Source organism: Muscardinus avellanarius (assembly GCF_963383645.1).
Source record: "Muscardinus avellanarius genome assembly, chromosome: X".
Lineage (NCBI taxonomy): Eukaryota > Metazoa > Chordata > Mammalia > Rodentia > Gliridae > Muscardinus > Muscardinus avellanarius.
In genome coordinates, this window is record NC_137792.1 from 40684502 (window position 1) to 40711726 (window position 27225).

The following is a 27225-nucleotide window of genomic DNA, read 5'->3' on the forward strand; positions in this document are numbered from 1 at the left end:
GAAAAATGGGCTGAGAAATTCAGCTGAACGTGAAAGCAGAAATGCAAATAGATGAAGACATCCTAGGATGTACCGTCCAACAGAATTCTAGTATCTACTGAGTACACAGCCGCACATCTACCTACCAATGCACGCATGGTGACAGGAGCTGCCCCGTGCAAAGCAAGCGCACACCCGCGTGCACCTCAGTGGAGACTCACCTTGCCCATCCCAGAGTGTGCATGCCCCATCTTCACAACCACAGGGTACGTTGTGCTGCTGAGCTGGTGGGGACAGAGGCAGAAGGTGCGTGGTCAGAGAGGGGTGATGCTCAGTGCCCCATCCAGCGCACACCACATTTTGAGCCAATTTGCAGGAGAGATCAGAGACCAGCCGGCAGCAGCGAGGAGTCACGCAGCCTGTCAGTCCCAGAGCCTACTTGTCCCTCCTCTCCACCCACTAGGCCCCACACTTCCTGTCCTTGCTTTCCCAGGCAGAGGCCTGGAATAAGGGTGAAGAACTTTCCCAGAAAAGAGAAAGTTTGTTTTCATAGTGAGTGGATGATATCGAGGTGAGTATGTGTCTGGGGGTGTAGTGGTTAGTGTAGAAGCCACTGGACTTCTCAGCCAAACCATGTATGTAAGCTTCACACGACTTGGAGACACACACAAGCCCTCAGAACTTAGACTGACCCTGCTGAACCCAGAGACGCCCATGCAGGAGAATGGGCAGCACAGGCTCAAAGCGCGCCCAGCCCTGGGGCTGCGCAGAGACCCTCAGGTCATTCCCCGAAGCTCATTCTGCTGCCAGGTGCTTATAGCATGGTCAATGGCCAGTGCTCCTAGGCATACACTCTGTATCCAGACACACAATCAGCACCCTAGTGCACACACACACACACACATACACACACGCACGCACACGCACGCTCTCTGCCCTCACCCAAACCCATATAACAGTCAGAGGGAAACATAATTCCAAGTGCAGTGCGGAGGCACACACAACCCAGCAGGCACACGCCACAGACCCGGACCTGTGCTCAACACCCACAGGCACACACAACACTTCTAGGCACAAGCATAGCAAACAAGGATCTAGTTGGGCATAGTGACACACTCCTGTGATCCCAGTATTTGGAAGGCTGAGACAGGAGATGGGAGGATCAGAGTAGCCTCAGCTATTTAGACCCTGTTTCAAAACAAAATATAAGGGCTGGGAGTGTAGCTCAGAGGAAGAACGCCCCTGGGTTCAATCCCCAGTACTACACACACACACACACACACACACACACACACACACACATATCAAGAATCACACAACATACAGGAGGTGTGTGTGATTCTAGGTATTCAAGAACCAGAGCCCCATAACAAGAACCTGGGCACTCAAAAAGTGTAACTAGACCCACATACACGACATGTCTTTATATATAACAGAGGGACACACAGACAACAGAGATATCCACAGCTCTTCTAAGTAGACCAACAACACTTGAGTGTGTGTGCATGCACACACAGACACAGACACAAACACACCTCTTCGGGAGAGAAGGGGGGAGGGAACTGGGCTGGGTTGGAGGATCCCAGCCCCACCAGGTCTGCACGCACAGGGCCCCTGCCGCCCGCTGACAGAGCAGGGAGGCGGAATTCCCAGAGAGGCTGGCTGCTGGGGCGGTGGCGGTTCCCAGTTCCCGACAGGCACAGGAAGCCCGCAGACTCAGGGTGACCCATCGACCCGTCGAGGCCTCGCCCTCCCTTGGCACCCCCCTTCCTCATTTCCCAAATGACTGGCGTCATGTTGGGGGGGGGGCGCAAGGCACGGTGATGGACGCGGAGGGGGAGGAGGATCCTCCGGGCATTGTGCGGGGAAACTCTGAGGGGGCGCTGCGGCACACCACTCAGGCATGCGCACAGCACACGGAGGTGAAGCTGTCACAATTGCCTCTGCGACCTACAAGTCCCAGAGGCAAAGGACGGGAAACTCTCAGGCACGCAGGCGACTCGCAAGAATAGATGAACAACACACAGAGGCGCTCACACGCAACCCCCAGCAGCAGAAACACACCGGAGAGCAGTGGCTGCGCATGCGCGCACGCCCCCGCCGGCCAGGTGCCCAGGACCTTTTCATAAGTTGTTTTTGCTCCCCAGGACCTGAGCCTGAACACACGCACCACTGCAGATGTGTGGCAGTGTCCACGTCCTTGTGCGCGTGCAGAAGACTTCAGATCTCAGGGAGAGCCCGAGGCATGATGGTGATGTTAGTGGTGGCATTGACGTTTGAACCCAGGGACATTCCTCTGAGTGACACCTCCAGCCCTTTTTCAATTTTTTGTTTTCAAATAGGGTCTCATTAGGTTGCTGAGATTCTACCTTGTTGAGGCTTGGTCTCAAACCTTAAATCCCACTGTCTCAGCCTCCCAAGTACTGGGATTTCAGTGTGCACCATCGTTATTATTGTTGTCATATTAGGTGTTGTTGGACCCAGAGGTACAACCCCACCTCCCTGTCATTCTCCTCTCTCTCTCTCTCTCTCTCTCTCTCTCTCTCTCTCCTCTCTCTCTCCATCCCTCTCCCTCTCTTTCTCTTCCTCTCTCCCTCTCTCTGTCTCTTGGTGCTGAGGATTGAACTCCAGGGCATTCTACCTGTAAGCTCCATTCCTAGCCCTTTTAAAATTTTTTTATTTTTTATTTATTTATTTATTTATTTATTTATATATTTTTTGCAGATCTGGGGATGGAACCCAGGGGCATTTGACCTCCGAGCTACACCCCCTGCCCTATTTTTTATTCTTTGTTTGGAAACCGGGTCTCACTGAGTTGCAAAGGCCCTCAGTAAGTAGCTGAGGCTGATCCTCCAGTCTCTGCCTCCCGAATGCTGGGATTACAAGCGTGCGCCACCACGCCTGGCTTATTCCTAGCCCTTTTAATTTTGTTTTTTGAAACAGGGTCTTGCTAGGTTGCCTAGAGTCTTGTTACATTTCTGAGGTGTCCTAAAGCCTGCAATCTTCCTGTCTCAGTCTCCTAAAAACTGGGATTACAGGCATGAGCCACCACACCTGGCTTCTGTTTTGACCTTTTGAAACAGAGTCTCACTAAATTACCCCATGCTGGCTTCTACCTAAGGATCCTCCTATCTCAGCCCCCCAAGTGCTGAGATTACAGGCATGCAACACCATGCTAGGCTTTTTTTTCCCCACACGAGGTCTTCTGTTCCAAGTTGGTCTCCAACTGTGGGTTCAAATGATCTTCCTGCCTCACTTTTCCAAGTAGGTGGGGCATCCCGCAGCGCCCAGCTCCTTGGCTTGGCCTCTCCTCTTCCTAGGGCTGTGTGAGACCACACACAGGTCACTTAAGCCCTCTTGGACCTCAGTGTCCTGATCTGTACAAAGGCACAATCGGGCCCAAGCACTTGGTGCCCTGTGAGATCATCAGGCGTCTGCTCTGCACGGGCCAGCTGCTCCCCACAGGCCCCCGCTTCTCCAGCTCCCCAGATGGACCCAGGCAGGACACCCTCCGTGAAGCCCATCCCACTCCAGTTCAGGGCTGCACAGTAAGCCGGATCCACACAGCTCCCCACACGTAAACTGTGCTGAGGTTTTGGAGTCAAAGAGCTGGCGTCAGAAGCTGGGTCACAGAGGAACCAAGACAGAGCCTTCCCTGTCTGCACTTCTCCCCGACCCGCCCGGTTAGTCAGCCCCGGTTTCATTCACTCTCGCTCCCCACTTTCACAATCAGCTTCTAAAAAATTCAACTTTCATTCCTTCCTTCTTTTATTGTCTCTCCTGTGGAGGCATTTCTCACTCTCATTCCTGGGCAGGTCACTCGACCTCCTTCCGTCTTATATAACGAGAATGTGTGCCATATCTAACTTACAGGAATGTTATGATAAGACAGTTATTTCAAGAAAAGCCACTTGGCTCAATATCTCACACACCGTGAGCTCGATCCTCAAAAAGTATTGGGCATTGTTTATTTTTCTTTGGTACTATAGATTGAATGTTCTATCTCTGAGCCGCACCCGCTATCCCCACCAGCTCTTTTTATTTTTCATTTTGAAACGGGGTCTTGCTAAGTTGCTACGAGTGTGGCTAAGTTGTTGAGACTGGCCCTGAATCTAAGATCCTTCGGGTTCACCCTCCCAAGTCCTGGGATCACAGGCGTGTACCACCACACCTGCCCAGGTGATGGCAGTTTTTACTGTGTTATTGAGCTCACCTCACTAAGTTAATCAGGCTTAATTAGCAAGGGGATGGCGGAGAGTGAGATAATTTGCAGCAAAACCTAGTACCTAGTATATAGTAAATGCTCAATGAGCGGCTGCTGTCATCACTGTCGTTATCGTAATTACTGGCCTATCCTCTTTGAATTAATGCAGGATGTTTATCAGCCCCCAGGACCCCAAGAAATATCCCCGCATCATCAGGAAGCTGGTGGGCAGGGGTTGCCACATCCCCTCCACCAGGGGCGTGGGAAGGTTGGTGGGGAAGGGACAGGGCAGGATGGGGTGGGGATCGGCTTTCTACTGACTCACCAGCTTCTTTCACCACCATTCAACCCCCCTCCCAGAGCCCACTAATGATCACCAGCGCCATTCCTCCCCTGCCAGGCTGTGTCCGGCCTGCCCAGGATCCCAGGCCCTGGTGACCTGAGCAGGCTCTTCAGTGTCTCTACACCTGTTTCCTCATCTGTAAAGAGGATGCCTACTGGTTCCCTTGATGTGAACTTTTGCTTGTTTGTTTGGTACTGGGGATGGAACCCCGCGGGGCATTCTACCTCCAAGCTACACCTCCAGCCCTATTTGTTATTCTTTATTTTGAAACAGGGTCTCACTAAGTAGCTGAGGCTGGTCGTGAACCAGGATGTTCTCCTTTGATTTGGGGCCAATGCCCAGAACACAACAAGAAGGCGGCCGATGGAGGCCTGTCAGGTACATTGGGGTCCTTGAACTTCTTTTTTGTCTCCCCTTTAGGAAGGACAGAGGTTTTCTTTTCCTTTCTTTTCTTTTCGTGGTGCTGGGGATTAAACCCAGGAGCATTCGACTTCTGAGCTACACCCCTAGCCCTATTTTTTTGTCTTTATTTTGAAACAGGGTCTCACTGAGTTGCAAAGGGCCTAAGTAGTAGCTGAGGCTGTCCTCGAACCCAGATCTTCCTGTCTCAGCCTCCCAAATGCTGGGATTATAAGCGTGTGCCACCACGTGCAGCTCCCATTTTTTTATTCTTTATTATTATTATTATTGTTGTTGTTGTTGTTATTATTATTTGCGGAACTGGGGATGGAACCCAGGGCATTCTACATCTGAGCTACACCCACAATCCTATTTTTTAGATTCACTGAGTTTCAAAGGGCCTCACTAAGTAGCTGAGGCTGTCCGTGAACTGCGATCCTCCTGTTTCAGCCTCTCAAATGCTGGGATTACAAGTGTGTGCTACCACGCCTGGCTTTATTCTTTATTTTTTATTTTTTTGTGGTACTGGGGTTCCTGGAAGCCCTTCTACCTCCGGGCTACACTTCCAGACCTATTTTAAATTTTTATGTGGAAACAGGGTCTCTTAAGCCAGCGAGGCTGGCTTCAAACCAGCGCGATCCTCCTGTCTCTGCTTCCCAAGCGCGGGGATTACAAGCGTGCGCCACCACGCCCAGCTTTATTCTTTATTTTTGAAATAGGGTCTCACTAAGTCACAGAGGGCCTTACTAAGTAGCTGAGGCTGGCCGCGAACCCACCATCCTCCTGTCTCAGCCTCCCAAGTACTGGGAGTAGAAGCGCGTGCCACCACACCTGGTTTGTTGTGATCTTTAAATGAGATAAATTCTGCTGAGTGCCCTGGTACAGGATGCTGTGTAAATGATGGCTATAACTGAGCAAGGACCTGTTTCAAAATAAATAAAAAAGGCTGGGGTTGTATCTCAAAGATAGAATGCCCCTGGGCTAGCTATGTGTACCTGTTTTGACTGTGTACCTGTTTTGACGGTGTACCTGTTTTTTTCTCCTGCAGTGTGGGGGTGTGGGTGGTAGAAACCAGTCTCTCTCGCATGCTAAGCAAAGTCTTTTTTTTTTTTTTTTTTTGGTGGTGGTACTGGGGTTCCTGGAGGCCCTTCTACCTCCGGGCTACACTCCCAGAACTATTTTATATTTTATTTGGAAACAGGGTCTCTTAAGGCAGCGCAGGCTGGCTTCGAATCTGCATGATCCTCCTGTCTCCGCCTCCCAAGCGCGGGGATTACAAACGAGCGCCACCATGCCAGGCTAGGCAAAATATTTACTGCTCTACCACTGAGCAACACCCTCAACCAATTAGTGATTTTTCTTTTTTTGCGGGGGGGATACTGAGGATTGAACTCAGGGGCATTCTACCTCCAAATTACACCCCCAGCCCTACCCTATTTTATTATTTTTTTTTAGAAATAGGGCCTCTCTAAATAGCTGAGGCTCCCTTTGTTTGCATTAAGGATCTTCCTGTCTCAGCCTCCCAAGTACTGGGTTTACAGGTTTGTGCCACCACAAAGGCCCTGTTGGTGATTTTTACTAAAGATTATGTACGACCCAGGCTGTGGCCCCAGGTTACCTGAGTTTCAGTTCCTTCTCTGCAACTTGTTAACCCTGTAGCCTCGCGTGAATCCCGTAACCTCTGTGCGCTTCGGGTTCCGCACTCTGTATTTTTCCCTCATTCACCTGCCTGTCTCCCTCCTCGGCTCCTAGTCGGTTTGGCCCTCTCTGACATCCTCTCACCGGAATGTCAGACTCACCAGGGTCCTTATGGGCTCCGCACGCAGGAGATGCACAATCAGTTTGAAAAAATGCGCTAAGTGGGGCTTCAGCCATGGAAAGTTTGGGGACGTGGGTGGCTGGAGAGACTCTGGGGGCTGTAGGCCTGGACTGCTTTTAGGTGCTCCTTTGAGGCCGCCTGGAAGGAATGCTCTCGACGTGGAGCTGGGGGGGAGGGGGCGCAGCGGGAGGGAAGGGCGGGGGAGGGTGGCTCTTCTTTGGGCAGCCCTCGGCCCGCCTCTGGGCTTCTGAAACGGTGGTGGGCGGATGAGTAATGCATCCAGGAAGCCTGGAGGCCTGTGATTTCCGCGCCAACCCCGCCCCTCGCGTGGACATTTATCTTCTGCCGCCCGGGCCCTGCCGCCATCGCCGCAGATCCAGCGCCTAGAGACACCAGAGGTAAGCGGGAGCCTGCGTGTCTGGTGGGGCTGGGGCCGGGGCTGGACTGGCGCGTGAGGCCTGTCCAGGCCGATGCAGATGCTTGGCTGCTCAGCCTGGCCCGCTGGTGCCCGCCGGGACCCTGTGCTGGTCAAGGGGGAAGGCAGAGGGGGCGTCTAGAATTGCTCTCCGAAAAGCCCGACACTCCAAACTCCCTTGAACCTCTGGCATCCACCCCCTGCTCCCCAAACCCATAGCCTCCTAATACTAGGTAGCCTGCCAGCTCCCAGCATTCACTCAGTGCCCCCTAAACCCCCACCCAAATCCTGCAGTTCCCCAAATCCACCACCCAAACTCCTCATCCTTCCACTCCCTAAACCTCAAAACTTCTTCGGCCCTCAGAACCCCAAGCGCCCCATATCCTTACGCTCCCATTTCTCCCAATTCCTTGGACCCCCAAACTTCCCCATCTCCCTAAACCTCCAAATTCCTCAATCTCCCCAAATTTCCCCAGCCCCCTGTATCTCTTAATATGCACAACTCTCAACCTCCCCCAAACTCCAACCTCAAATTCCTCTCTGAACTCCCCAGCAGCCAGAATCCCCCAACCGTGTTAAATTCTCATACTCCCAGTTCCCTTATTAGCCAACTGTCACAACCCCATGATCCCCCAACTCAGTCCCCTAAACCACTCAAACTCCACAAACTCCCAAACTCTCCCAGCTCTCTCAACCCCCAGACTCCTCTAGGCTTGCAATCCCCCTTGAGACCCCCAAACTTCCCTAAAACTTAAGTCCAAATCCCAATCCCCTAATCTTTCCCCAGACTCATGTGCTGACAGGGTTGGGACGCCTGACACTCCTTCCTCTACAGAAGCTACCATGGCCCCCTTTGCGCCCCTGGCCTCTGGCATCCTGCTGTTGCTGTCCCTGATAGCCCCCAGCAAGGCCTGCACCTGTGTCCCGCCCCACCCGCAGACAGCCTTCTGCAACTCTGACATCGGTGAGTTGGCCCTTTCCCTGCTCACACACTCCTCTTAGCTCTTCTCTGTTCAATGGGGCGCACAGTAGTGGCTAACCTCAGAATAGTCGCACCCACCCCTGCATTCTTCTCCTTCGGCCCAAATGGCATCCTCAAATATCCCTAGTAGACCAGCCCCAAGCCCACACCCTCACATACCCCCTCACTAGATATGCAGATGGTCTGCTATCTCAAAAGTTATCCTTTGAGCTGGGTGTGGTGGCACACCTGTAATCCCTGTACTTGGGAAGCTGAGACCTGAGACTGGAGGATCATAGGTTCAAGACCACTGGGCCTCAGCAACTTAGTGAGACACACAACCTAGTGAGACCTTGTTTCAAAACATCATCAACGAAAAAGGGTTGGATATATAGCTTGGAGGTAGAATGTCCCTGGGTTCAAACCCCAGTGACCACAAAAAAATCTTTTGGGAGTATCCTTCCCTGAACACCCTGTTTAAAATTTAAAACCTCACCACCTAGTTCTCCTGATCCTATGTTAAAAGAAAATGTATTCAATAATATTTGTCAAGGCACAGTGAGGCTGACTTTGTTCAGGACCACCCAGGTAGGTAGACGGACCACGGCGATGGGATTTTTCAGTGGGAAAGAGGGAGGAGATTGGGTTCAACTCCAAACACAGCACAGCACAGCGGGAATCTATAGCCAAGAAGCAGCTCTAGAGGTCCATAAATGGAAAATTACTAAGTGAAGACATCAGAGTAAGGGCGACATTCTGCCTAAACCCACCTAACAGGATTTTTGCTGAAGACAGGCATCGTTGGGGAATGGTGGATGGTGAGGAAACCCTATAGGATATTGAGGGGAATAGGAATATGGGGTTCTTTGCTAAAACTGGATTTTACACGAAAGTGCACAGAGGGGCCTGAGAGAAGGTTCAGAAGCCTGACTAAAGTTTGGTCAAGCAAGGAAACATTGTTATCTCTTTCCCAAACTCTAATTCCTAATCACCTTAATTAATCTTCTAACTAATTCCACACATTTGTTTATTTTTTGCAGTACTGGGGATAGACCCTAGGGGCTAAGTTACTGAGGAGCTACACCCCTAGCCCTATTTTTTTTAGTCTTTTTATTTTATTTTGTGGGTCTGGGGATGGAACCCAGGGACAAGCTACACCCCCTGCCCTATTTTTTATTCTTTATTTTGAAATGGGGTCTCACTAAATTGAGGAGGGCCTCACTAAGTAGCTGAGGCTGTCCGCGAACCACAATCCTCCCATCTCTGCCTCCCAAATGTTGGGATTACAAACATGCACCACCACGCCTGGCACTAGTTTTTTTTTTTTTTTTTTGGTGGTACTGGGGTTCCTGGAAGCCCTTCTACCTCCGGGCTACACTCCCAGACCTATTTCATATTTTTGAAACAGGGTCTCTTAAGCCAGCGCGTCTGACTTCAAACCTGCATGATCCTCCTGTCTTCGCCTCCCAAGCCCTAGGATTACAAGCGCGCACCACCACGCCCGGCTTTAGTATTTTTATTTTTGAAACAGCGTCTCTCTGAGTTGTGTCAGGGCCTCGCTAAGTAGCTGAGGCTGTCTGCGAACTGAGATCCTCTGGTCTGAATGCTGGGATTACAAGTATGTGCCACCAACACCTGGCATCACACATTTATTTATTTATTTATTTATTTATTTATTTATTTATTTATTTTGTGGTACTGAGGATTGAACCCAAAGGCATTCTTTCTCTGAGCTATACCTCCAGTCCTATTTTACTTCTTTTATTTTACAGGGTATCACTAGGTTGTTAAGAGTCTGGTCCTGCTAAGTTACTGAGGCTGGCCAGGAACCTGCAGTGCTGCTGTCTCAGCCCCCCAAGTACTGGGATTACAGGCGTGCTCCACCACACCCAGTTATTTATTTTTAGTCTGTCTCCTCTTGGCTAGCATATGAGCTCCACAAGGAAAGGGACTTGTGTGTGTGCGTGTGTGTGTGTGTGTGTGTGTGTGTGTTTTGTTTTGCGGGTCTGAGGATGGAACCCAGGGGCATTTGACCTCCGAGCTACACCCCCTGCCCTATTTTTTTTTATTCTTAATTTTGAAACAGGGTCTCACTGAGTTGCAGAGGGCCTCACTAAGTAGCAGAGGCTGGTTGCAAACCCAGATCCTCCTGTCTCAGCCTTCCAAATGCTGGGATTACAAGCGTGTGCCACCAAGCCTGGCTGACTTATGTGTTTTGTTCAAATTGTATACCTAACACCCTGAACAAGTGCCTGACATACAGTAGGCACTCAGAAATATTCGCTGAGTAAAGGAACAGATGAATACATAAAAAGGCTCAACATTCAATATGTAGATGAATCGATTAACAGATGTATAAATCGTTTAGTGTGCTCTCTGGCACCCGGTAATTCCTGTTTGCATATGTGCTCTGCTGGTATATGAACATTCTTTTTATTAGCTGATGCTGCTCTTTTGAGTTGTTTTTCCCTCTTCTCTCCTGCAGTCATAAGGGCCAAGTTCGTGGGGACCCCAGAAGTTAACCAGACCACCTTATACCGGCGCTATGAGATCAAGATGACCAAGGTATCTATCTCCCTTCCTTTCCCCTCCTCAGCAGTCCCTAACTTTTTCCTCCTCCTCAGAACTGAGCCTCTGGCCGCGGGGTGGTGAGGAATTAGGTAACAAGACTTCAGGGAAGATTATGGAGTGGGAGGATTATGTCAGTTAAAGACATGCTTCCCCTTATCCATCAACAGATGTTCAAAGGCTTCAACGCCTTTGGGCAAGACTCTGACATCCGGTTCGCCTACACCCCCGCCATGGAGAGCCTCTGCGGATACTTCCACCGGTCCCAGAACCAAAGCGAGGAGTTTCTCGTCGCCGGTGAGGCCCCGCCTTCTTGCCCCGCCGCGCCCACACGTGCTCAGACACTGCTTAGCAACCGGGTGCGGCTAGGTGCTGAAGGGAGTGGTCCCAGTTGAAATTGGGACCGCCCCAAGTCCAACCTATGGGGTCTGTACGCCCATGGGGCCAATCAGACCCGTTCTGTCCTCCGGCCCAGCCAATCAAAAACTGCCTGTTGGTTTTCCCCCTCCCTCCCAGGACAATTGCGGGACGGGCAGTTGCACATCACTACCTGCAGTTTCGTGGCTCCCTGGAACAGCCTGAGCACCGCTCAGCGCAGGGGTTTCACCAAGTCCTACCCTATTGGCTGTGGAGCGTGCACAGTGAGTACCTGGGTCCTGCCCTCCAGCTGCGACGTTCTTGGGGCTCTTCCCCACACTGTGGGCGTGTTTCCTGCTCACTCTGGCTCTTCTTGTCCTTGAGGCTGTTCCCCAAACCCGAGGGCTGTCCCCATCTCTCTTGTTATTCCTCCAAACTGAGATGGCTTCTTTGGAAATTCTGGTTGTTCCCTTGCCCTGTGTCTGATTCTTTGGGATGGCCTGTTCCCTGAACTTTCTCCCTGGTCCCTCTAACCCTGCATTGGGACTGTTTTGTAAAAACCCACTTTCTGTTCCTGACTCCTTAGGGTTTTCCCCCCACTTCCCTAGAACGTTTGCCAAGAGCCCAAAATGTGGTTCCCCCAGGCCCAGTGACTGACTCTTCCCCAGCTCGTGTCACTATTCTGTCATGCTCCAGACACGAGGGAGCATTACCCTGGCCTGGCTATTCCAAGACAACTCCCTGTGGCCCCAAACGTCCTCTGACCCTATGACTACCTCAGAGCCTGCTGCCTACTCCTATGCTCAAGCTCCCTGCCAGCCAACTCTTCCCTGACCCTGATAATTGTCCTCTGCGCTATGGGACAATTCCCTAGGAAACCTGCCCACTGACCCCAAGCCACCGATCCCCAGCCACTCTTCCAGGACCTTGATTCTTACTGCCCTCAATGGGAGGGACTGTTCTTGGGTCTGAAGCCAGATGGGGAGACACTGAGTCTCCCTGGCAGCTCAATGCTGCGAGCTGAAGAAGGGAGGTTCTCTTCCTCAGGGGAGGATGGGAGAAAGCCTCAGAGGTGGACCTCTTTCCTCTCTTTCAGGTGTTTACCTGTTCATCCCTCCCCTGCAAACTGGAGGATAACACTCATTGCTTGTGGACAGACCCATTCCTCCACAGCTCTGAGAAGGGCTACCAGAGCCGTCATCTTGCCTGCCTGCCCCGGGAGCCAGGGTTGTGCACCTGGCAGTCCCTGCGGCCCCGGATGGCCTGAATCCTGTCCCTCAGGCCATCCCCAAGTGGAAGCTGAAGTCGGCATGATGTTCACTCCCTTCCCACTCCCTCTTTCTTTCTCCCAGATGTGAAATAAAGAACCACCTCCCAGCAGACCCTGTCTCTGTGTGCTGCCTGTGACTGGGTGGGAGTGCTCTGGGGCCAGTGAGGCAGGAATGGATGCAGAAGTTGGCTTTGGGTGCTAGAGGTGTAGCTCAGTGGTAGGGAGCTTGTTTAGCATGCATGAGGCCCTGGGTTCCATCCCCAGCTTCCGTCCAAAAAAAAAAAGAGCTGGGTATTGTTCTAAAATAAATAAATAAAAGGGACTGGGTGTGTAATTCAGAGTTAGAACCCTGTGGGTTCAATCCCCAAATCCACAGGACCACACACAAAAAAGTTGTTGGGGGTTTTATTTCTTCTTTCTTTTCTTTTGCTTCACTGGGGATTGAGCCCAGGGGTTTCTACCTCTGAGCTACAGTCCCAGCCCTATTTTTTTTATTCTTTATTTATTTACTTTTGGTGCTATTGGGGATGGAACCCAAGGAACTTCTACCTCCAGGCTACATCCCCAGACCTTTTTTATATTTTATTTGGAAACAGTTAACAGAGTCTCACTAGCTTGCAGAAGGCCTCACTAAGCTGCTGAGGCTGTCCTCGAACTGTGGTCCTCCTGTCTCAGCTTCCCAAGTACTGGGATTACAAGTGTGTACCACCACACCTGGCTTTTTATTCTTTATTTTGACACAGGGTCTCACTAAGTTACTGAGACTAGCTACGAACCTGTGATTCTCCTGTCTCAGCCTCCCAAGTACTGGGATTAGAAGCATGTGCCACCACGCCTGGCTTGGGGTTTTATACTTTACCTAAAAGCTTATGTATTTTTTTGTGTGTGTGGTACTGAAGATAGAACCTAGGGGCATTCTACCTCCAAGCTACATCCCCAGCCCTATTTTTTTTTATTCTTTATTTTGAAACAGGGTCTCACTGAGTTGCAAAGGGCCTCACTAAGTAGCTGAGGCTGTCCTCAAACCACCACCCTTCTGTCTCAGCCTCCCAAATTCTGGGATTGCAAGCATGGTCCACCACACCTGGCTAAAGCTTACTGGTAAGAATCTCAGCACTGGCAATAGCACTGGTAATCCACAACATCAGTAATGGTCATTTAACCTGCATTATCGCTCCAATTTACTAAATACTTTCTATATTCAGTACTTTAAAACATTTTACTACAGTAATTTCTAATTCCTATTTGCCCAGGGCTTTCTAGTTAATAGAAAAACTATCCCCTCCCTATAATAACATCCCCCACTATGAAGTCTGAGCTGTAAATTTCCCTGTTTATAAATCTTGCCAGATAGCAGGACGTAGTGGTGGACGCTTGTAATCCCCGCACTTGGGAGGCTGAGACAGGAGGATCGCACAGGTTCGAAGCCAGCCTCAGCTACTTAGTGAGGCTCTCAGCAACTTAGTGAGACCTTGTTTCCAAAAAATATATAAAATAGGTCTGGAAGTGTAGCCTGGAGGTAGAAAGCCCCTCGGTTCCATCCTCAGTACTACCAAAAAAATAAAAAAATAAAAACAAAAATCTTGCCAGTTAAATCAGGCATGGTGACACATGCCTGTAATCCCAGTACTTGGGAGGCTGAGGAAGGAGGATCGCAGATTTGAGGACAAAGGAAGACTCAGCAAGTAGTGAGACTCTCAGCAATCTTAGCATGACCCTGTTTCAAAATAAAAATAAAATAGGGCTGAGAGTGTAGCTCAGAGGTAGAATGCCACTGGGTTCAATCCCTAGTATCACACACACACACACACACACACACACACACACACACACAATCTTGCCAGTTGAGAAACTCTTCAACAAATACCCTTTCAAATGACAAACAGATCTCTGGCTTTGTCCTGATGTTGATGTTGTCCAATGACGATGCCCATTCCAAAGCTTTGTCACTGTCCCCACTTTAGCTGTGTTCGGTAGGTACTGGGGATTGAACCCAGGGTCATTCTACCTCTGAGCTATACCCCCAAGCACTATTTTATTCTTTTATTTGGAAACAAGGTCTTACTAAGCTGATGAATCTCTCCAAGAGGTCTAAGTTTCTGAGGCTGATCTTGAACCTGCAATCCTCTTGTCTCAGCTTCCCAACTGGGATTACAGGTGTGCGCCAGCATGCCAGGCTCAACCTGAGGTTTTGTTTTACAAGTCTGACATGAGTAAATGGAAGGGGGGAATCTCCTATTGTAACTCAGCCTGGAACTCTGGAAAAGGTGTAGCCCTGGCCTCCTGCCCACAGCCTGTGGAAGATTCCTTGAGAGGAGTTGTTTGAAGAGTAGGAGAGGTGGGTGGAGAGAAGGCCTGATATCACCCCCAGCTCTGCCCTCCTCTCCTCTCCCTTCTGTCTCCAATCCATACTCCTCTGATCAACACTGAAAGGGATATTGGCAGCAATACAGTGCAGGTAGGGTTCAAATTCAGAACCAATGCCAGGTCCAGTGGTGCACACCTGTAATCCCAGAACATGGAAGGCTGAGACAGGAGGATCACAGGTTCACAACAACTTCAGCAACTTAGGCACTCCACAACTTAGACCCTGTTTCAAAATAAGAAATAAAGTAGGACTGAGGGTGTAGCTCCGAGGTAGAATGCCCCTGGGTTCAATCCCCAGTGCCACACACAAACAAAAATAATCAGGACCAGCCGGGGTTGGCACAGGCTTGTAATTCCAGCATTCGGGAGGCTGAGACAGGAGGGCCCGGGTTCGTGGCCAACCTCAGCTACTTAGTGAGGCCCTCTGCAACTCAATGAGACCCCGTTTCAAAATAAAGAATAGAAAATGGGCCTGGGGTGCAGCTTGGATGTAGAATGCCCTGGGTTCCATCCCCAGTACCAAAAAAAGGGCTAGGAGCTCAGGGGTAAAATGTCCTTGGGTTCAGTACAAAAACGAAAAGTAGTAGTTAGAGTAAATGCAACTGAACGTCTAACTTTACTACTAATAATCCTCATCAGTAGTGATTATTACAATATCAAAAATAACATTTGATATTAAAAATATGCAATACCGGAAATAATAGACCTACGTAGCAATATTTTTTTTTTTTTGGTGGTACTGGGGTTCCTGGAAACCCTTCTATCTCCGGGTTACATTCCCAGACACCTGTTTTTTATATTTTTATTTGGAAACAGGGTCTCTCAAGCCAGCGAGGCTGGCTTCGAACTTGCGTGTTCCTCCTGACTCCGCCTCCCAAGCATGGGGATTACAAGCATGTGCCACCACGCCCGGCTTAGTAGCAATAATTTAATGCATTCCAGAAACCTCAGCTCAGTTTAATTTACAATCATGATAATCTCCCTCAGAGATGTTATGAATATTTAATATGCTCATTTGTAATATTATTCTATTATGGTGTTCTACAGTGCTTTCCACTGTGCAAATCTCTCCACTGCCAAATACCAACATTTTCAAAGACTTCTGAGGAAAACTATCCCCTCCTCATGCTAGCACCCCCCACTATGCAGTCCTCACTGTAGACAAATCCCTACTTCCATGAATCTCTACTGCTGCCAAGACTGCAGATGACAAATCTCCAGGCCCTGGGTAAATCCTTCCTTTGATACTAGTCCCCTCTCCTGAGATGAATCCCCTCTTCACAAATACCCCACTAAGAAATACCTTCTTATTTATAAATATTTCATTGTCATCTCCCCATTAATCACCCCCACTGGCAAATCTTATTCACAAATACCCAGCAGCAAGCTATTCCCTGCTGATGGATCCCCATCACAAATATCTCTTTTCACAGATACCCACCCATTGGCATCTCCCTGGGTGACATATCTCTCTGCTCATGAATATCATTCTGTGGCATAATTCCCTTGATGAGCTCCACTGTCCAATCTTCCCATTCACTCTTTCCTGACCCACTGGAGCATCTTCCCATTATTCACCAGGAACGACAACCCTCCTCTTTCATACCTGCTTATCAGAATGCTCCCGACGAGTCCCCTTGTCAAATCTTCCCATTCAGAAATATTCACCACTGATATTTATCTCATTTATAAACCTGTTTAAAAAGCTTTCCATTCACAAAACCCACCTATTCACATACTCCCTATTGATCAACCTCCATTGACACCTTTTTTCCATCCTTAGATATGTCCAGCTGAAAATACTCCTGCTAGAACAGTTCCCGACATATTACCCCATATGGTGAAACATCTCCCCACCACACAGTGGCAGATGGAGAAGTCGGTTTATATAAGACCAGCCTTTCCCTTTCATTAATTGTGATCGACACTGACATCTCACTCACCCACTCTAGACCCCCTATCTTACTAGCATGGTGAAATCTGAGGACCAACCCCAATTACACTGTAGAGACCCTCCCAAATAAATGGATTAGGGCACAACCTCTTTCTAGATGTAGGGGTGGAGCCTCAGCTGTGTGTGTGTGTGTGTGTGTGTGTGTGTGTGTGTGTGTGTGTGTTATTGGGGATTGAACCCAGAGGCATTCTACCTCCAAGATACACCACCTAGCCCTATTTATTTGTTTGTTTGTTTATTTATTTATTTATTTATTTATTTATTATTTTGTAGTTCTGGGGATGGAACCCAGGGGCATTCCACCTCCAAGATATACCCAGCCCGGTTTTTTATCCTTCCTTCCTTCCCTTTTTTTCTTTTCTTTTTTCTTTCTTTTTCTTTTTTTTTTTTCAGTACTGGGGATGGAACCCCCAGGGGCATTCTACCTCCGAGTAACATCCCCAGTCCTATTTTTTTTTCTTTATTTTGAAATAGGGTCTCCTTAATTTGTGGAGTTCTTCAGTAAGTAGCTGAGGCTGGCCGTAAACCTGTCATCCTCCTGTCCTAGCCTTTCAAGTACTGGGATTAAAAGCGTGCACCACTTTAATTTAAAAAATTAAAAAAAATAGCCGGGCGTGGTGGCGCACACTTGTAATCCCTGCACTTGGGAGGCTGAGACAGGAGGATCGCACAGGTTCGAAGCCAGCCTCAGCTACTTAGTGAGACCCTGTTTCCAAATAAAATATAAAATAGGTCTGGGAGTGTAGCTCAGAGGTAGAAAGCCTCTGGGTTCCACCCCTAGTACCACCAAAAAAATAAAAAAATAAAATAAAATAAAAATAAAGGCAGGCGTGGTGATGCCTGCCTTTATTTTTATTTTTAATTTTTAAATTAATTAATTAACTAATTATTTTTTGCAGGTCTTGGAATGTAACCCAGGGGCATTCGACCTCCAAGCTACACCCCCCTGCCCTATTTTTTATTCTTTATTTGGAAACAGGGTCTCACTGAGTTGCAAAGGCCTCACTAAGTATCTGAGGCTGTCCGTGAATCGCGATCCTCTGTTCTCAGTCTCCCGAATGCTGTGATTACAAGTGTGTGCCACCATGCCCGGCTTTTTATTTTTTTATTTTGAAACAGGGTTTCACTAGGTTGATTAGAATCTCACTACTTGCTGAGGATATCCTCAACCCTGCAATCCTCTTGCCTCAGCCTTCAAAGTACTAGGACTACAGACAAGTACCACCACACTTAGCTATGAACTTTTAAAAATTTTTATTCATGTATCTATCTATCTATCTATCTATCTATCTATTTATTTATTTTGTGGTACTGGGATGGAATCTAGGGGCTTTCTACCTCTGGGAAACACTCCCAGATCTATTTTATATATTTTGTTTGGAAACAGGGTGTCACTAAGTTGCTGAGAGCCTCACTAAGTAGCTGAGGCTGGCTTCCAACCTGTGTGATCCTCCTGTCTCAGCTTCCCAAGTTCTGGGATTACAAGTGTACATCACCACGCCCGGCCCTTTTTTAATTTTTTAAAAAGAAGTTTGGAAGCAGGGCGTGGTGGTGCACGTTTGTAATCCCAGCATTTGGGAGACTGAGACAGGAGGATCCAGGTTCGAGGACAGCCTCAGCTACTTAGTGAGGCCCTCTGCAACTCAGTGAGACCCTGTTTCAAAATAAAAAATATAAAAATAGGTTTGGAGGTGTCACTCGGAGGTAGAATGCCCCTGGGTTTCATCCCTAGTATGGAAAAAAAAAGTTTGGTTATAAGTCTGTAATAGCAGGGTGTGGTGTGGTGGTGCATGCTTGTAATCCCAGTGCTTGGGAGGCAGAGACAAGAGGGTCACAGGTTTAAAGCTAGCTTCAAAAATGAAGGGATGCTCTCAGAAATCTAATGAGACCCTGTTTCCAAATAAATAAAATGTCTCTAAAGTTCAATCTCCAGTACCAAACAAATTTAACTACTTAATATAAAATTTAAAAGGGTGAGGGTGTAACTCAGAGATAGAATTCTCCTCGCTTCGATTCTCAGTAGAGAAATAAATAAATAAAGCATAATAAGAAGGGCTAGGAGTGTAGATCCGAGGCAGAATGCCCCTGGGTTCAATCCCCCAGTACCAACAATAAAAAGCTCCTGATGCTGAGGGTTGGAGGGGTAGCTCAGTGGTAGGACATGTGTGTAGCATGCCTGTGGCCCTGGGTAACATCTCTCACACCAAAAGAAAAGTTACTGATGGGATACTAAGACTCTACACCCTCAATCGTACATGCTCCTCAGTCCTAGTGTCCCTGTCGCTCTTTCCTCCTCACAGACTCTAATCCAGTTCTGCACTTCTGGCTCATAGGAGCACCCCTAAATAAAGAGCCCTCTGGTTGTATCTCTCTCCATGCCCACAAGGACAACTGCAGCGACGCCCACAAGGTGGGCATTCCTCACTGCAGGTCAGCCAGTCTGTCCCCACCCTGTAAGAACTCCTTCTATACCAGCCTAGAGTCCCCATCTCAGGCACATGTTTGTCACCAAGTACTCCCACTGCAGTGACTGTGATCCCAGTGCCAGCCATCCACAGCTAATTCTGTCCCCCGATCACAGTGCCTCGAAGCTTTGAAACTGATCACTTGGGGATCATAGCATGTCCTAGCCAAGGACCGCTGATCACCTCTTATGATCCTGAAGGCACGGCCTCTGTCTCTCCACACCCCCCTCCCCAGGCTCTTTGATGGATAAGAACCTGCACTTCGTAAGATGCCGGGACCCTCAGAGGGGTTTGGGCAGGACCATGGAAAGGGCTTCCTGAAAATCATCAGGAAAGGGTACAGCGGCGCAGTGGTCCTCTCGGGCATTCCTGCAGCCCCAGGTGGCTGCTGGGTTCTCGGCTCCTCCCTGCTCTTGTGCTCCCTCCCGCTTTTCTGTTCCCTACGTCCTCCTCCTTTTCCCTGTCCCCTGCTCCTTCCGCATGCTTGCTCTGCACTCCTGGTCCAGCTCTCTGCTCCCCACTCCCTGTCATCTGCTCTTGCCTTTGTCACTTGCAATTGCCTTTTATTGTCATGGGTGTTTTAGTTTTTGTTTTGAAACAGGGTCTCTCTAGTTGCTAAGAGTCTCACTAAATTGGTGAGGATGGCCTTGAACCTGTGACCCTCCTGTCTCAGCCTCCCAAGTGCTGGGATTATGGGCGAGTGCCACCATATCTCGGCCATCCTTTCATTCCTTACTTCACAATGACTATGAACCCTGAGCCCAGAGAGGCCTCGGGGTTGGACACCACCTGCCACATTGTGAACCCTCCATAAATATTTGCTGCACCATGAATCACCTGGGAATTCCCTCTTCCCACAGCATTAGTTATCTGTGGAGATTCATTATTTATGTTAGTCTTTTACCTATCTCTAAATTTTATTGTTTGCTTTTATTGTTGTTAATTTTTAGGATTTCTAGTTGGAATATTAATATACCTTCAGATATAGCATTTGGAAATATTTTATCCCATTCTATTAGTAACTTTTAACTCTGTTTACATTGTCTTTGGATATACAATATTTTTTTTTTAGGGAGTTTGTATACTCTTCTGTTGCCTGTGCCATTGAAATCATATCCAAGAAATCACTGCCAATTTCAATGTTGTGAGGTTATGACCCAGATTTTCTTCTAAAAGTTTATAGTCTTAAGATTTATATTTAGGTCTTTTATCTATTTTGAGTTAATATTTGTATATGGGATTAGGTAAGGGTCAAATTTTATTCTTTTTCATGTAATTTTAATTTTTCAACAATATTTAGTTAAAAGATTATTATTTCCTCCACCAAATGTTTGTGGAAAACTTGTCAAATATAACTTGACAATATATGGAAGAATTTAGCTCTAGGATTTTATTTAGCTCCAATGGTTTATATATCTGCCTTTACAACAGTACTACACTGTTTCAATTATTGTAGCTTTATATGGTTTGAAATCAGAAAATATATATCTTCTAACTTTGTTCTTTTTCAAGATCATTTTGGGTATCTAGAGTCCATATTCCATATTAGGATAGATTTTTTTTCTGAAAAATAAATATATAAATATATGATAGTTTCACCTAAAAAAATAGAAAAAAATATTCTCTGGTAAGAAAGAAAGCAAAAAGAAATATTGTAATGTTATCTTTAAGTTATCAAAAGCTTGGTATCAGACAAATGAAACTGTTATGTGAGATTATCATCATTAATATTGGATAAATTGCTATAATACTAGATGTCAACCACTAAGCCAAGCATGGGAAGGAGGGATGGGGAGGGAACGGGGTGGGGATCGGGTGGGGGTTGACTGGCGATGTGTGCATGCATGTCTACAAAAGTTTTTTTTGTATCCCACTATGATGTATGAATACAGTGCACCAATAAAAAATTAAAAAAAATAAACCAAGTAACTTTTGAATCCAGTGCTTTGATTGCACACCTTCATTCTAAAGATGTAAAAGGACAAACAGACCTTTACCATAGTAGCTTTGTTTTTCACAGCAATATGGGTGTTGTAATTATAAAAAAAATACTTTCTGTTATTGTAGGCTTGCGCACATGAGTGAACACATTGCGCTTGGTGAAGGCTGGGGATCTCATTATTAGAAAAGAGAAATACAAGTATAGAAGGGAGGAAGATTAAGAATACATCCTCTGCTATGGTCAATTAGAATGAAGGTACCAGTATGAACATTACATATAGATCTATACATCCTTATCTATAACTATCTATAATCTTCTTAGCTCTGTATAGTCAAAGGACTTAGAAACAAGAATAATAATCGGCAATAAATACATCAAGCTTCCAGATTTGGGCTTTGGAACACCATTATCTTAGGGTTGCCAAAGAATAAGATATACCTGGAGGTAAGGCCAGTGAAAAGACAGACGGGCCTGTGAAAATCCTGTCCTTCATAACAGCAAGGGGAATACTGGCAAAAAAAATGTGTTATGCAAATTCCCCAAAGGTTTACAATTTGGAAAGCATTTATTCAAGGCAAACAAATGGCTGAATCCCAACAAGAACAGTAAGTTTTATGGTTTTGAACATTCACTATTTCCCTCCCATTCTCTACATCTTGGTCAGAGCCTTAAAAACCAACAGCCCTGCAATTCTGGTGAAGACCAGCAGCCTAGTTTCCAATAAAAATTATAGAGGGCAATTATTTTGGACTGAATGCCTGCACTAAGCTCCAAAAGACCAGGCTGTAAAATCAAATGGAGTCATTCATACTAAAGTTTTCCATCAAAAACCAAAGCTAAACTGGGCGTGGTGGTGCAGGCCTGTAATCTAAGTACTTGGGAGACTGAGATAGGAGAATCGCAGGTTCGAAACCAGTCTCAGCACCAGTGAGACTCTCATCAACTTAGGAAGACCCTGTTTCCAAATAAGAAATAAAATAGGGCTGGGGGTGTAACTCGGAGGTAGAAGGCCCCTGGGTTCTACCCCCAGTACCACAAATAAATAAATATATAAAATATATAAAATATAGGTCTGGGAGTGTAGCCCGGAGGTAGAAAGCCCCTGGGTTCCACCCCAGTACCACAAAAGAAAAAAAAAAAAAAAAACTACAAACTGGGTATGTTGGCGCACGCTTGTAATCCCAGCATTTGGGAGGCTGAGACAGGATCGTGGTGTGCGGACAGCCTCGGCTAGTACTTAGTGAGGCTCCTTGCAACTCAGTGAGACCCTGTTTCAAAATAAAGAATAAAAAATAGGGCTGGTGGTGTAGCTCAGAGGTAGAATGCCCCTGGGTTCCATCCCCAGTACCACACAAAAAAAAGAAAACTACAATATCAAAGCAAATTCAGATACCATAATCCTCAAGAAAACATGAACTAACAATCCCACAACACATCAAAAGGATTTATACTATGACCAAGTGAGATTTAGCCCAGTAATGCAAATGTTCACATCCAGACACATAATGACCAAGTTTACTAATCTATCAACCTGCATGAAAATCAATGAAAGTAATATATCACATTCATAGAATAATGTAATCCTACCAATAAACACAGCCAAGGCATTTGACAAAGGCCAACATCAATCAGTTCATGATAAAAACAATTAACCAGGAGCTGGGTCGTGGTGGCCCATGCTTATAATTCCAATACTTGGGAAGCTGAAACAGGAGGATGACAGGTTCGAGGACAGTCTCATCAAATAGTGAAACTCTTAGCAACCTAGTAAGACCCTGTTTCAAAATAAAAAAATCAACCTAGTAAGACCCTGTTTCAAAATAAAAAAATAAAGCCGGTTGTGGTGGCTTGTAGCCCCCTTACTTGGGAGGCTGAGACAGGCTCATTGCAGGTTTGCCTCCAGCCTCAGCAACTTAGTGAGACCCTGTTTCAAAATAAAACATAAAAATAGGGCTGAGGGTGTAGCTCAGAGGTAGAATGCTCCTGAGTTCAATCCTCAGTACCACAAAACCAAACCAATCAACCAAACAAAATAAAACAGTGTGGGGTGTAGCTCAAAGGTAGAATGGCCCTGGATTCAGACCCTAGAACCACAATACATACATACATACATACATACATACATACATACATACAATTAACTAGGAATAGAGGAGAACTCTGTCAACATATAGCAGTAAAAGCACTTTACTTTTTGGTGTGTGTGGTATGAGGAGTCTCACTACTTGCTGAGGCTGTACTTGAACTTATGATCCTCTTGTCTCAGCCTCCCAAGGTACTGGGATTACAAGTGTGTGCCACCATGCCTGGGTTACTTAACACTTTATTTATTTATTTATTTATTCATTTATTTTACTTATATTTGATACTGAAGATTGAACCTAGAAGCATGCTACCTCTGAGCTACAGTTCCAGCACTATGTATGTATGTATGTATGTATGTATGTATGTATGAATTTATTGTGGTGTTGGGGAGTTGAACCTAAGGGAATTCTACCTCTCTGCTACACCTCCAGCCCTTTTTATTTTTTCTTTTGAAACAGAGTCTAGCTAAGTAGCTGAGGCTGGCCTGGAACCTGTCATCTCTTATCTCAGCTTCCTGAGTACCAGGATTATAGTTGTGCACCATCATGCCTGGCTTCTAATCTGATATATTTCTGGCCTCGAACATTTCGGATTTGAGATACTCATCCCATTTTACCAGACTCTTTCTCAAAGCAACTTTATGCCTCCCCATGCTCACACCTGCGCCACTCTCTGACATCATCACACTGATCACACACCCATTTTCAATATTGCTGCCGTCCTAACTCTTCCCTCCCGCCCACTTCATTTCCCCCAAACTTACCATCTCTTTGTGATTGGGGTAGAAAGTCTGATCTATTAGAGGGAATTCCTCTGTTCCCAGTTTCTTGTGCAGTCGAACCATCTGGGCAAACTGAAAACCAGGAGACATGGGTCAGCGAATCCTTTCTCTGGAAGGAGTCCCCAAGCTCGGACCCCAAGGGCTACAGCTTGGATCTGGAAAGTCCTTCAAAGGGTCATGTGTTAAGGGATTGTTCTCCAGGGTGGCACTAATGGGAGATTGTGGAAACTTAAAAGTTTTAGGTCGTTGAGGGCCTGCCTCTGGAGGGCATTGTGGGAGCCTGGCCTCTTTCTCTTTCTCTTTTTTGCTACCAGGTCATGAGAGTGGCTTAGCCCTGCTTAGTTCTTTCTCCACGATGTTCTGTCTCACTCCAGGGATGATCCATTGTGAACTGAAACCTCCATAACTGTAAGCCAAAATAAACCTTTTTTCTTTATAAGTTGATTATATCAGAAACTTGTTTCAGTAAGGGAGAGCTGACTAACAAAATAAGCATCTCCATGTCCTCTCTTTCTGTAAGTCGCAGAGTAGCTTTAGCTGCCCGTGTGTACTCATGAGCTTTCCCCTCTGCTGTCACTTACCACCCAGGGCTTGTCGCAGAAGTTGTAGACGGAATGCAAAGAATTAACACTGGGGATTCCAGCATACTGCAGTCCGATGACCAAACTGCGGTAGTCTCCATTGCGTGCCATGCTGAAGGCGTGCTGGCGGATCAGCACAAAGTCTGGCTTCAGAGACCTGGGGAGGGGGAGGGCCAGGACTGTTGAGGATCCCCTCTCCAGAAGCTCCCTACCACCCTTGGAATAAAGACTGAGCTTCTAAATATTCTCAGCTCCCGGAAACTGCAGACTTGTTACCTCTGCCTGCATGCTCAAGCTGTTCCCTGTGCCGGGAGCACCATTTCTCCTCTTTCCCCATCTGTGACGCCCTGTGAGCTGTTCCTACCTGCTGCCCTCTTCACCAAGGTCAGCTTGCCGCTTCCCCACACAGCTGTGGAGCCCCTGGTCACAGTCTCTCGGACTACCAGCTGTCCTCAAAGTGCACTGCCCCAAATAGCCTCCCGCCGCAGGGCCCCTGCGTGGGCTCTGGCTTTCTGGATGGATCTCTCCTTCGTCTCTGTCAGGGTTCGGATCTCGACTATCTCCCCAAAGCTCACAGGTTGTGGACTTGGTCTCCAGTGCGGCAATGTCCAGAGGTGATGCTTTGGGGAGCAATTGGATCACGCGGGTTCTGACCTCATCAATGGATTAATCCATCTGATGGATTGATAATGTCTGGTTTTTTGGTACTGGGGATTGAACCCAGATGGACTCTGCTATGAGCTACACTCCCAGCTCTTTTGATTTTTTTAAATTTCCAGACAGTCTCAAAGCTGTCTGGGCTGGCCTTGAACTTGCAATCCTCCTGTCTTAGGCTCCCCACTACTAGGATTACAGGCGTGCGCCACCGTGCCCGGTTTACCATGATATTCTGCCTCGCTTCAAATCCACAGCAATAGAGCCAGGTGACCATGGACTGAAACCTCTGTAACTGTGAGCCAGAATCAATCTCTCCTCCTTGAATGTGTTTATATCAGGTCCTTTGGTTGCAGTGATGCAAAGCTGACCGACAGCCTCCTTTAGGTCATTCCTCAACTGTCTCTCATGCTCCCGGGCCACCGTACTCAACCAGCACGGCCCACCAACGTCCAATCACCCCTCTACTTGTTCCTAGCACTTTTACATTTTCTTTTCTATTTGTTTATTGTGTATGTCCCACAGCAGAATGAAAGTGTCCCGGTGGCAGTTTCCCCCACCCCCTTTTTTGCCATTCACTGCCAGGTCCACAGCATATAGAATAGTTCTTGGCACACAGAAGGTTCTCAACAAATATTTGCCAAATGTAAAGTGCTAAGAGCAGTACCTGGCATGCAGCAGAGGCTTAGCAAATGTTTGTTGAGTGAATAATTGAAAAGCTTGGCCTGTGGCCTACTGGGATCTTTGGCTCTCCTTCAGAAAAAAAACTATTTCCCCATATTCCATGCTTGAGTTTTTGCTCACAGAAGGATGGGTGGGGAGGTGGGGATTCTCCCTTGGCTCTAAGGGAGTCCTTATGCCTTTCCCATTACATCAAGGACCCTTTTGATACTCACCGAACTACTTTTACCCCATTCCGAAGGACTTCCATGTCCACAGAGAATCCGCCATTGGCATGAGCCACAAGGTTGAGATCAGAGAATTCAGCCTGGAAAGGGGAGAAAACTGGTGATTCTCCCCCGTCGCACAAAAATGATCACTCAGTTTGCATCCCTGATAGTTGAGCCCCGCGTCTACCTGCCCCGTCTTACCTGTTCTACTTTAATGTCAATTTCTCCGTGGATCTTTTTCCCTTTGAAGTATTTTGCCCTAGAGAGGAATACAGAAGAGCACAGCGGTCAATGCTCACATCTTAGCAAGGAAGACAACACCCAGGTCGGTCCCTTGACCCCTTTGCCCCTTCAGTGCCACTACAGAAACCAGAAGGTGCTTTGAAATTGTTGACATTTGAAGAAAAAAAAAAACAGCAGTGCCTTGTGAACTCACGGAGAACTGTGAGTGTCAAAGGGCACTGTAAACTGTGAAGTGCCTTTTTAAACCCTAGAGAGCCCGTATTTCCCAACACACTGTCACCTTGTCACATTGCGATCGTGAACGTTCTTGAAAAGCTTTGCAAAATGCCAATCACGGCAGACTTGGAGATTGCACGGAGATTCGTAAGTGGCAAAGAATCTCAGAGAGTACATCTAAACGAAGCGTGCTGTACCCGTGTAGATTTCAGAGCTTGCGTGTCTCGCTTGGTGCCTGTGTCTGCATCTCTGCTCTCTGCCCCTTTCCCAAGGAGGAGCACCCTGGCCATGAGTGATGTGTGTTGTGAGGGACACAGCAGCCCTGGGTGGCCAGCTGAGTCAGAAAAGGAGCAGCAGATTGAGAAGGGCAGGCTGGGGTGGTTCGAAAGCCAGCGGTGATGGGGGAGGGGGCAATGCAGCTGAGAAGAGAAGTGGGGAGGGAGGAGCAGCAGCCGCAGCGGCAGAAAGCGCATCACGAACCGCGAACTGCTTTGTCATTGTCGCCAGCACCATCCCAGCTGAGCTCAGTTTCCAGTGGCTTCTTCCCCTAGGCCCTGGATTCCTACCTGACAGATTTCCCCACAGACAGACGCTCATCCCCAATTATTTTTGTCATGGAAAAAAGGAGGAGACACTCCTGGGGCCACTGATCACAAATAGGCACGCCGTCAGGTCTCCGACACAATGCACAAGCTCCTGGGCCTTCAATGACCAGAGACCCCAAGCGCATCT

General features: G+C 47.5%; 2 protein-coding genes across 4 annotated transcripts in view; one reads left to right on the top strand and one right to left on the bottom strand.

Annotated features, from left to right (window-relative positions):
- Positions 1-27225, bottom strand: part of SYN1 (synapsin I) — a gene marked incomplete at its 3' end in the record, with an annotated part of 50566 nt that overhangs the window by 8300 nt on the left and 15041 nt on the right. For both annotated transcript variants that reach the window (XM_080719228.1, XM_080719229.1), the window contains exons 2-6: positions 26236-26293; positions 26041-26132; positions 24491-24647; positions 23892-23981; positions 201-263 (exon numbers count right to left, since the gene is read on the bottom strand). In XM_080719228.1, the coding sequence (XP_080575354.1) occupies positions 201-263; positions 23892-23981; positions 24491-24647; positions 26041-26132; positions 26236-26293 (460 nt within the window). The remainder of the gene's footprint in view (positions 1-200; positions 264-23891; positions 23982-24490; positions 24648-26040; positions 26133-26235; positions 26294-27225) is intronic.
- On the top strand, positions 7011-12312 carry TIMP1 (TIMP metallopeptidase inhibitor 1; the record flags this gene model as incomplete). Of its 2 annotated transcripts, none has more annotated exons than XM_080719235.1 (6): positions 7011-7158; positions 7995-8123; positions 10606-10685; positions 10859-10985; positions 11205-11329; positions 12142-12312. In XM_080719235.1, the coding sequence occupies exons 2-6, from the start codon at positions 8003-8005 to the stop codon at positions 12310-12312; spliced, it is 624 nt and encodes a 207-aa protein (XP_080575361.1). In that variant the 5' UTR covers positions 7011-7158; positions 7995-8002. The 2 variants fall into 2 exon arrangements, with proteins under 2 accessions (XP_080575361.1, XP_080575362.1); XM_080719236.1 differs by having other exon boundaries at positions 7011-7142.